The following is an 11,454-nucleotide window of genomic DNA, read 5'->3' on the forward strand; positions in this document are numbered from 1 at the left end:
TGTTATTGTCAGTTACATACTTAAACTATCTGGTGTCCCCAAAACCCCCTTAATTATGTGCCCTTATATATTAAAAAAACCCTCGTCGATTTTTAATGAAATATGTTAGGTAACTCGCCAAAAGGCGCGTGAGAGATGAAATTATACATAAAAATGGCCCCAATTGTTCATTTCTAATGGTTAATTACTGTTATCCTCTTTAAAAAATTTAATTTTTATATTTTCCCTCTATTTTCTTTGTATTCTAGCCTTTTCTTCATTTTTTTGATCTTTCTTCTTCCTTTATTCTTATGGGTTTTATATGAATTTTTTTTCATTCTCTTGTTTCTTCTAAAATTATCTTTCTTCTTTATTTAGGTACACTTCTTACAACCAAACCCTAATTTTTTAATCCCAAATCTCGTATTAAACTATAATTCCCGGTGAAAACGAAGGTTATTGGGGAAAATCCAATATTTAATCGAAGTTTAATTAATGAAAAAATTCACGATTGAGACATGGTGTATCCATTATCGGAGGAGATAGAAGAGAATTCTTTTTTTTTTTTAACAAATGATCATGTATTTATCGCTTCATCCTCTTCCTTTGATTTTTTAACCCCCAAACATTTACCCATTTAATTATTTTATATTATTAGTTAAAATTCTTGATTAAATAGATATATCAGATTAGGCTGAGTATTAGAAGGGTGTATCACACTCACCACTAAAAATTCGACGAGGGTTTTTTAATGTATAGGTGTATATAGTTAAGGGGGGTTTGGGGGACACCAGATAGTTTAAGTAGATAACTGACAAAAACGTGATAGTTTAGGAGGGTTTTAAGGTATTCACTCTTGATTAAATCTTGCAATCATACTAGTATTTGCAAATGAAAATATCACTTAACGAAGGAAAGAGCAGTAATGTAATACCACAATTATTTCAAGGCAAAAACTCATCTCCTGTACATATAGAGCACTAATGCAATATCACAATATTGAAAATTCTGATACAAACGGTAGAATAGAATGTGAGAAAAAGACTTGTCAGAGTTTCAAATTAAGATCAGGCAATGATGGATCTGTCCTAGTTGGAGGAGCTACTGTTACAAAATTTATGTTGGAACCTTGCCCTGAATTAAACCTCTGATTGCCACCAATTCCCTCTACTTGCCTGAAGCTACCGGGCCAAAACATTTCCACTTCATCGTCTTCCACAAATACTGGCATCCCGAAATAGCCTTGTTCAAATCTCGCCCCAGCTCTACTTGGGTGTGTAGGCGTGTCTTGGTACGAGACTCGTTGGTGCATATAAGCATGAGCTTCCACGCCAAGAGATCGAAATGCAGCCCCGTGTAGGGGCAACGATGCCAAGCTAGCATACCTGTCCGATAACATTCCCATCCGCATTGCCCTCTTCGCCAAAGTCCTCTCCCTCTTATGTGCATTCTGATGTCCTCCTAAAGCCTGCGAACTGTAAAACTTGCGCCTACAGAAATTGCATGAGAAAACCCTGGATAATACTGCTGTTGGAGGATGGGGTACTACTTCATCACTCGTCTCACCATTGGCGTTCAACTCGGGATCACTGCTGTTGAAGCCAAGAGTCAAGTCAAGAGTAACAGGCATTGAATCCTGCTGAAGATTAAAAGAGTTTGTCAGGCAGGAATTGGTAGTGCTGTCCTTGGAGGGACCAGGACAAGTTTCTTGGACATATATATTTGAACCTAATTGGCAGCTGCTGACCTCGGACTCGTCTTCTGATTCCAAATTGAAATTTGGAGGCTTCATGTTGCTTGGATAAAAGTCGGTCGCGAATTTAAACTATGGTAAACAACAGCGACTATCCAATCAATGGATAGTTGCCGTTCCTTGAATCACCTGCATTGTACAATGAAGTACTATATGATGTTTCAAACGGAGAAATAATCTTGCATGCTATGAGCTTTTCTTTTCAAGATCAATTGACCAATGATTCAAATCAATTTATGAAGTAATACATTAGTCATTTCACCGGCCATTGGAAATCAACTCTCACGCTGAGCATGAAGCTACTGTTGAGGTGCGTGACCATCTCATTTAAAAGCTTAAAGCTGTTAGAGAGAGCACACTTTTATTTACTTAATTATGTCTTCAACAACTACTCGAGGAACATACACACACAATGATCAATTAAGAGCACAGAAGCCAAAAGTAGTAACATCCAATGGAAGCAGGGTTAGCCCTTCTTCCAGACTGACGATAAACTACAATCCAGCAAGAGAAACAACACTTAAATGTACAAGGGAATGGAACACAAAGTTAACAGAAAGATGGATCATTATACTAGATGCTTTTAAGTGTTGGGTGTGCGAGGTAGCTGAAAAGATTGGAAGCCTACATATAAGGTGTAGAGATCTCTTAATTAATGGTATGAGGCCTTTTGGGAAAAACTGTGCGGGCTTGACCAAAAGCTGACAAGTATCTTTAGGCTGGTTGAGCCCAACATTAAGTAGTGCCTCAACTCCGCAAGATATTTGAGCTTGACACTCAAGAAGAGCAAAGATCTCATAGAACATGCACTAGAGCCACTCACAAAATACATAAGATGTCAGACGTACAGATCAGATCACATCGATCTCATAGAACATGCACTAGAAGTTTAGAGCCGCTCATAAAATACATAAGATGTCAGACGTACAGATCACATTGATCTCATAGAACATGCACTAGAGCCGCGCACAAAATACATAAGATGTCACACGTACAGATCACATCGATCTATTTGACTCCTAAATGTAATTTTAACCATGATTAAACAGAAGCCTAGATTTTTACAAGGTGGAATATACACTCTATTTAGATTTTCTTTAACCTTCATACCACCACTCCTCTATTCCAAGTGAGTACCTAGAGAGAGGAGAATACAACACTGAGGGTTGTAAACCAAGATAATTGCCAGATAATAGCTAAGTACTTAACTATTTGTTCCTTAAATTGCTGTTATCACTCCTCGAGCAACTATTATGTCATCAATTACGCAATACTTGAGGGCTTAATAAACAAGTATGTATTTAATAGTAGTATACACCAGAGGTGAATATACCCCCAGATATACATATATAATAGCATGTACAGCATTTCTTTGCCAGATATTGTTCATACCAAAATTGGATACATTATTAGACTAAGCTCCCAATATTCAAATTTTACCTCGTGTAACATACCTGCAAGACCTTCAGTATGAATGACACAACAGGAGTTGAATAACTAGGGAAATAATCAGATTTTTTAGGCTATACCATTCATTATTTAACGCACAAACATCTGATAATTCACATCTTTCTTTTAATGGTTATCATCATGTTGATTAATATCTTTAAGCGCAAAAACTCCTTCTTAGCTTGTTTGGACTTTATCTTTCCAACTTTCTACTCAGTTCGTATTCAGTATCATTTTCTTCCATAATCATTGGAAATGACAATAAACGTTTTGTCAAACCAACAGTACTTTGCATAGATTTAAATGCTCCCTAAGATTTCCCAATTCAACTTCGAACTCTGTTGAAGGTTCTGATTTGCTTTCTCCTCTGAAGGTTATTAAGAGTAATCCATTGATCCAAAACATAACTGAGAAGGAATTATAACATAAGAATTCTCCATTCTAAAATCAGTACCAGCGCATCAAATAGAAGTACATCATTTGTTCACATATGGTAAAAGATCTACCTGCTTTCAGACTCAAAACCGAGTTTATATTGAACCTTAGACTAGTTGATATCATAGTATGACTCAAGCTCGGTTAAATCGTGTATGAAAAAAGTTACCTAGTTCAACATGATAGTGCAATGGTTATTTAATTCATATTTGAAAGATGTACAATACCTATGATGTTTCACTTTGATTGCACTTTGCGAAATGATCAGAAGAACTCCAGAGCTTCTTGAACGCCAGAGAAATTCAATCTTTTGTAAGAACCTAAGGAAGAAAAAGGCAATATCAGAAAATTTCTGCAAAAGAATGGCAACTCCATGTTCAACAGTGCTATTCTTGGGTCTTTTCTGTTAGGACAGAAAAAAGTTAGGTGTCATATGGAAGCTAGTAAAGCAACACTTGAACGATGATAAATCAGATAACAAAAGAGAAATCTACCAAAAGAGACACAAATATTTAACGTGGTTCGGTCAATTGATCTACATCCACGGTGGAGATGAGCAATCCACTATATAAAAGAAAGTACAAAATATCAAGAGAACAACCTTACGAAGAGGCAAACACAAATGACACACTAACACTTGTCCCGTAAAGTTCTCCCCCTAAACACGACTCTCAAACCCCATATGGCTACATTGTGGATGTCACTGAATGAGAAGGAAGGATCCTCAATTTATAGTAGTCCAAACATTTTCCTACAAGAAAAAGGACTAGCCAAATATGGAATAATTATATTTTCCTTCTACAAAAAGGAAAACTCAATTATAGTAAATATATTGACTTTTCCTTCAAGAAATAGGAAAACCAAATATAGTAAGAAAATCTGGACAAACACCTAACATTTTCCTCCTTTCGTTTCTAGTTTGAATATTTTAACACTTCATTTCATTTCAAGAAACTCTTGAAAAGTTGGAAAACATAGAAGAAGCAAAAGGACGCAATTATGCTAGATGTTTCTTCTTATGCTCTATTTTCATTTTTTTGGAGGGTCTACTGGAAACAGCCTCTCTATATTCATTCTCTCTATATTCACTGTAGGGGTAAGGTCTATGTATTACCTACCCTCCCCAGACCCCACTTGTGGGATTATACTGGGTTTGTTGTTGCTGTTGTTGTTTCTTCTTATGCTCAACATAAATCCTAAGAACCAAACATCAGCTGACAGACGCCATTTCCGATTAAACTATGGGATAATCAACAACATAGTAAAGAATTTAAAACCTACTATGGTTTGAACTAGAAAACTTCATAAAAGAGTTTAGCATCTCTCAGACAGTTTCACTTAGAAAATATGATAAGCTAGTTCAATTCAATTCCTTAATCCAGCTTCATTTTTACATATCCAATTTAATATGCTAATATAAAGAAAAAGAGTCCTGCGCCGAGACTCCATTGGAAACAGGCTCAGTACTTTTTCAGGGTTTGCATATACACTATATTCCCCAGACTCCGCCTCTGGGACCCAAGTGGGTTTGTTGTTGTTGTTGTAATGTAAAGCAAAATAGTCCACCAAGACCTAAACTACACCAAAAGAGCAAATTTGAAGCTACTCATAGTAGATCAAGAAAAGAAACCAGAAGCTCCAATTTTTACAAAGAGAAATTAATAACTAAAAAATCATACTCATAATAATAATAGTTATAGTAGTTGAAGCATTTCATAATCATAACCATAATAACAATAATTATAACAGCAACAATACTAACCAACAAAGCTCATGATTTTATCATCAACAAAAGGGCAACAATTTAGATGGAAATAAAGCTAGCAAGTAGCAGCTAAAGCATAAAGGCGGAGAAAAGAACAAAGAAAAGTAGAGTAGAGTACCCTTTAGTTATTTCAAGAAACTTGGAGGCTCAGAGCTTTAAAAATGACATGACAGAATTGTTCTGCTTTGTGGGTATTCTAATTTTTACTAAAAATGGTGAGGTAGAAAGAGAGATAATAAGTACTGTAAATATGAAAGAAATAGAGATAAGATCATTGGAGAGAGAGAGAGGTGCAACGTCAGATAAAAAAAGAAAGCAGACGGCAGCACACTACTTTAAAACTATAATTTTTTGGTTGTTGTTTGGTCTCTTTAGTACAATTCGACCACTGCAGATTGGAAAAGGCATTAAACAGTGACAAAGGGAAAGACACAGGAAAAAACAAACTAGTACTATTACTGTTAGAAGAGAACTCTGTGTGTGTGTAAGTCCCACCAATGACATAGAAATTGGATCCTCAAGTTAAAATGCATTTCCAAGATTCTGTTCAGATTTTTTTGTAATAATAAGTTTTATGACAAGCCTTTTCAGCCGTGTAGTTGTTGTTGTTCGCATGGAAACCCATAACTTGCCCATTCCTACCTCCATTGTCTTTTTATCTATTTTTCATATCAGTGGACCGCGGTGAATTCAGAAATTTTCGTAAAGGTGTTCAAACAGTAAACTACTGTTGGATTTTTTTAGCTTATTTTAGCTTAAAAGAGGGTGAATGAAAAATGAAAAGAAAAATAAAAATTTAATTTTTCCTTCTTGACAAAGGGACATTGTCCCATATCGGAGAAGGAAAAAACTTTTTGATGGGTATATATAATTGCCCTTCTTCTAGCTCTTAATGAGTTAAAAAGAAGGCAAGTCTCGCGCCGCAGCTCGACTTCGACTTCGATCAAATGATTGATTGATTAACTTTTTGGACCAAATTTATTTATTAATATTAAAGATTAACGTAATATTATTTAATCCAAATTAGCCGTTTTTGTAACGAAAAATTAATTTTCCTCCGTGTTTTGAATTCCCGTTTTATTTTGCGTAAATAGCCATTTACGTTATGGCCGTTTTACGTGAACAGTCATGACAAACCTTCTGAAGAGTTGCACCTCTTCGCTTAAACTCAACATATTGGCTATAAATAGCAGACCATTCCCTCAGATTTTCTTTACGAAATTCTCAATTCTCCTCCTTTTTTCTGCAGTGTTTTAACCGAAAGAAAGCAACAGTAAGTGTGATTTACTATCGATCATTGTGTTCGCTGAAATACTGGGGTTTGAAGTACCGCTACTCCAGTGTGTAATCCGTTCTATCCGTGGAGAAAATAATCCACAACCTCGGGTACTAGGAGGGGATTAAGTTCCTTAAGGAAACACTGTGAATTCAGTGGGCTCGGATTAATTTCTACTTCTTCTACATTTCTGTATTTTACAAATACAGTATACTAACACAAACTTGAAAGAAGTGAAAAAAATTCTTCGACAAAGGATGTTTAGTGTATGTTACGCACCTCTAAAACCTACTCCCTTCGTTTCAATTTAGATAGTGTAGCTTGATTTGGCACAAAGTTTAAGAGAGAAAAAAAGATTTTTTGTTGCAGAATATCATGGGCTAACTAGCACACAATCTCACACAAAGCAAATAGAGAAGAAAAATCAACACAAGGATTTAATGAAGTTTGGCTAAGCCTAATCCTCGGGGCAAAAGAAGAGAGAGTTTTTCACTATGAATGAGAAGAAAAGCACAATATAATGTATAGAATCCCCAACTACAACCCCTATATATAGATCCCAAAAGGTCCCAAACATATATGAGAAAGGTTTCCCAATTTGACAAGGACTATAGATTTTTCTTTCCCAAATCTATTAGGACAATGGGTTTTCCTAAACCTATAGGGACTATAGGTTTCCTAAAAATACAAGGAAATAATTCAAGCCACAAATAACAAATCTTCCCCTTGGCTTGAATTCTTTTCATCAACAGAAACAACGTCTCTCTACCTTGCCCTCAGCCCTTGCAAGGGCTCTATCCATTTTCGCACGCATCAACCAAGTCTAGGAAACACCTAAACTTGTTAAGAGACTCAATCTCTTTACTCATAGCACTAATCCGTCGATTTGGTTCTATACTCGGAATAGCTTCTAGATAGCTGTAACACTCAAACGCATCAACGGTCTCTGCAACTGCCAAAGCAAATCCCACTGGATTCGTATATCCAAGAAGATTCTCATCTACGTTTGCAAATCTTTGCGATCGGTAGATCACTCTCTTCTTTCTGCCTGTTGCAATGCTATATGGTTGTTGTTACGTAGGTGCATCAACATTATCGTCTTGATCAATATTTTGCACCTCCTCAACTTCCTCTACTTTAGAACTATTGGGCTGAGCTAGTGGAGATTCAATTTCTAGCTTTATGCGGTTACTGACACCACGATCTGTTTCTGCTATTGCCTTCTCCCTCTGATTGTCCAGTGAGGCAGATTCATTGAATATTACATCCCTACTGATAATTAGCCCTGGAGTCTTTTGATCTGTGCATCACAACCTATAACCTTTCACTCCAGTTGCATACCCTAGAAATATGCACTTCTTTGACCTCGGCTCAAGTTTTCTATCCCTCACATGAGCATAAGTAGGATAACCAAATATCCTTAAATTTGAATAATCAGCAGGCGAACCTGACCATACCTCAAAAGGAGTTTTGAACTCAATAGGTGTGGATGGAGATCTATTGACCAAATAACAAGTTGTATTGATTGCTTCAGCCCAAAAATCTTTGCTAACACATGAGTATTAAAGCATGTTTCATTCCCTATCACAAAGCGTTCTATTCATACGTTTTGCAACACTATTTTGTTGTGGTGTTCCGACACAAGTGCGGTGTCTCACTATGCCCTCCCTGCTGCAGAAATTATCGAACTCAGAATTGCAAAATTCCAACCCATTGTCAGTTCGAAAACGCTTAACTTTTCTTTCTTTCTGCCTCTCAACCATCGTCTTCCATTTAACAAATGTCAAAAATGCCTCATCTTTTGTTTTCAGAAAATACACCCACACCATCCTTGAGTAATCATCAATCAAAGTCATAAAATACCTGGCACCACTCTTGGAGGGAACTCTGTTTGGACATCACAAGTCAGAGTGTATATAATCTAACTTGTCTCTGGTCTTGTGCTCGGCCTTCTTGATGAATTTTACCCTTGTCTGTTTACCAAACACACAATACTCACAAAAATTCAAAACTTGATTTTTGTATCCATTCAGCAAATTCTGCTTACTCAACAAAGACAATCCATTATCACTCATATGGCCAAGTCGCAAGTGCCACAACTGAGACTGATTCAGATCACTTTTTCCAGAAGCTACAACAGCTTTCCCTTCAACTACACTTGCCTGAAGATGATACAATTTAAAATGTAGTTTATCCTTCATGAGTACCATGGAGCCTTTACATACTTTAAGTATTCCATTCTCGGAGTGAAATTTATACCCTTGATCATCCAAAATCGAAAGAGAAATCAAATTTCTCTTTATCCGAGAAACATGCCAACACTCAATGTTTCTGATAATTCCGTCGAAGATTCTCAATTTGATGTTACCAACCCCCTCTACTAGTAATGGATTATCATCTCCCATATAGACAGTCTCACTCATTTGTTTGTAAGTTGCAAACCAATTCTTGTGTGGACACATGTGGAAAGTAGCACCAGAATCAAGAACCCAAGAATTTTGCCCATGACTAGAACTCACAGCTTAAGCTTCCCCTACATAATCACTATCATCAGAATTATTGCCAGTGTCAACAATATTTGCCGAATTATCTATTTTCTGCTTCCCTCTTTTGTCCTTCAGCTTAGGACAATCTCTCTTGTAGTGACCTTGCTCCCCGCACTCCTAACAGTTTTGATTCCTTGCTCTAGACTTTGATCTTGCGGTTGACTTTTTCCTGTTAAAGTCGTTTTGTTGTGTTCTTCCTCTAATCACAAGACCCTCGCCCTCAATTCTGTTGTCTGGAAAGCTCTTTTTCAACTCTTTAGATTTTAGTGCATTATTAACATCTTCTAGTGAAATGCTATCTTTCGCATATAGCAATCATAAGATCGTGGTAAAGAACATAACACAATCAAGGCCTGATCCTCACTCTCAATGTTGATATCCACATTCTTCAGGTCCATTATAATTGAATTAAACAGGGTGAGTTTTAACAGGTGTACCTTCATTCATACGGAGATTGTATAACCTCTTTTTCAGGTAGAGGCGGTTTGTCAGCGATTTCTTAGAATACAGATCTTCTAGCTTCTTCCATGCTGTTGCTGCAGTAGTTTCTCCAGCAATTTCCCGAAGAACGCTATCTGTAACGCTCATGAAGATCGCACTCAAAGCCCTCTCATTTAGGTCTTCCTTCTTTGTCTCTTTCATATCTTCAGGAAAATCCTTATCAATTGCTTTCCACAATCCTTGTAACACCAAGGACGATTTCATCCTAATCTTCCATAGACTGAAACTAGAACCTCCGTCAAATTTCTCTACTTTGTACTTTGTTGAAGATGATGAAGACATCTTCACCCTAAATTATGTTTAGAAACCCGAACCTTGCTCTGATACCAATTGTTGCGGAATATCGTGGGTTAACTAGCACACAATCTCACACAAAGCAAATAGAGAAGAAAAATCAACACAAGGATTTAACGAGGTTCGGCTAAGCCTAATCCTATGGGCAAAAGAAGAGAGAGTTTTCCACTATGAATGAGAAGAAAAACACAATACAATCTATAGAATCCCCAACTACAACCCTTATATATATATCCCAAAAGGTCTCAAATATATATGAGAAAGGTTTCTCAATTTGACAAGGACTATATGTTTTCCTTTCCCAAATCTACTAGGACAATGGGTTTTCCTAAACATATAGGGACTATGGATTTCCTAAAAATACAAGGAAATAATTCAAGCCACAAAATAACACTTTTGAAACATATGGTACTAAAAGTTTAATGGGCAAAAGTTTAGTGTGGTCACAATAGTTGTGTGGCTATAAAAGCTTTTCATTAAGGGTAAAGTGGGTAGAATGAAGAGTTTAAAGTTAAAATTGTTTATAAATATAGAAATATGTTATTCTTTTTGGAACTGACTAATAATTAAAATATGTCATCTAAATTTAAAAGGAGAGAGTAATATTTTATCTATGTATACAATATAATTTTTCTATGAATTGACCACCCTTCGGATAATGTAATTTTGCCTCTGAACGTGTAGTATTCGCTTTGAAATACTAATTAATTAGGACTCGCATCGCATAAGAAAGGAAAGAAAATGTTTTCCATTCTCATATCTCGATTACAAAACCTTTGATTAAGGACAGAGATATCTTATCCATTTTTATCACAACTTCCGGAGATTTCCTACCTCCATTGTACTTTCTTTGTTATAGTTTTGGCTTCTCTTGTATTTTTTTATTATTTTGTTTCCTCATATTTTTGTCTAAAAAGATTTTTTGGAAGCGTTGGACTGAGTAGTGGGACAATAAGTAGAAATTTGTACTGCTCCCCTCTGAAAAACTGTCCTTTTAAAAAAGTAGTACTAAAGTTTATGGTGCAGAGTTATTGATTATCTAGCTACTATCCGATAGAAAGTTTTGGTTTAGAAAGTAATTAATTGCTGTCAAAATCTAACAAAAATTAAGCAGTTTTAACTTCAGTAAATCGAATAAGATAAGTCAATTTCGAATAGTTTATTAAATTTAAATACCACCTTATTTTATGATCTCATTTAAATTTGAAATTGTTTTTTTATTTAGTTTTCTACGAGGTCTCGACTAATTCAAATATATGCTGCCTAAAGCCTATAAAAGAAAGAAGATTTCCTGCCATAATTTTTTTCTTTCTTAGAAGATTGCCTAAAATCTTCGGTGAAACAATTTTATCCATTTTACCACAATTTTCAAGGGTGGAGGGTGTATGAGGCTGTCTCAGCTCCAACGTAACTTATGTGTTTGAAAGGACATGTATATTAGGTTATTGTAAAGCCG

At 35.9% G+C, this 11,454-nt stretch overlaps 1 protein-coding gene across 4 annotated transcripts; it reads right to left on the reverse strand.

Annotated features, from left to right (window-relative positions):
* Nucleotides 1-902: 902 nt before the first annotated feature.
* LOC104248838 (zinc finger protein 4-like) lies at nucleotides 903-5,825 on the reverse strand. 4 transcript variants are annotated; one of them, XR_011406728.1, is made up of 5 exons: nucleotides 5,500-5,825; nucleotides 5,084-5,188; nucleotides 3,844-3,936; nucleotides 1,727-1,861; nucleotides 903-1,618 (listed from the first exon to the last, which is right to left on the reverse strand). XR_011406728.1 is itself a non-coding variant. In XM_009805166.2 (4 exons), exons 3-4 carry the CDS (start codon nucleotides 1,769-1,771, stop codon nucleotides 1,028-1,030), a joined length of 633 nt encoding a protein of 210 aa, XP_009803468.1. In that variant the 5' UTR covers nucleotides 1,772-1,861; nucleotides 3,844-3,936; nucleotides 5,500-5,724; the 3' UTR covers nucleotides 903-1,027. The 4 variants fall into 4 exon arrangements, 2 of the variants coding, with proteins under 2 accessions (XP_009803468.1, XP_009803467.1); XR_011406729.1 differs by lacking the exons at nucleotides 5,084-5,188; nucleotides 5,500-5,825 and adding an exon at nucleotides 5,379-5,483; XM_009805166.2 differs by lacking the exon at nucleotides 5,084-5,188 and having other exon boundaries at nucleotides 903-1,615; nucleotides 5,500-5,724.
* Nucleotides 5,826-11,454: the final 5,629 nt, after the last annotated feature.

Source organism: Nicotiana sylvestris, chromosome 4, assembly GCF_000393655.2.
Source record: "Nicotiana sylvestris chromosome 4, ASM39365v2, whole genome shotgun sequence".
Lineage (NCBI taxonomy): Eukaryota > Viridiplantae > Streptophyta > Magnoliopsida > Solanales > Solanaceae > Nicotiana > Nicotiana sylvestris.

Excerpts from the sequence above, each read along its gene's own strand:
- LOC104248838 (XM_009805165.2), bottom strand. The coding sequence starts at position 1,771 with ATGAAGCCTCCAAATTTCAATTTGGAATCAGAAGACGAGTCCGAG. Across the intron at positions 1,619-1,726 it reads AATCAGAAGACGAGTCCGAG|CAGGATTCAATGCCTGTTAC; the intron begins GTCAGCAGCTGC and ends TTTAATCTTCAG.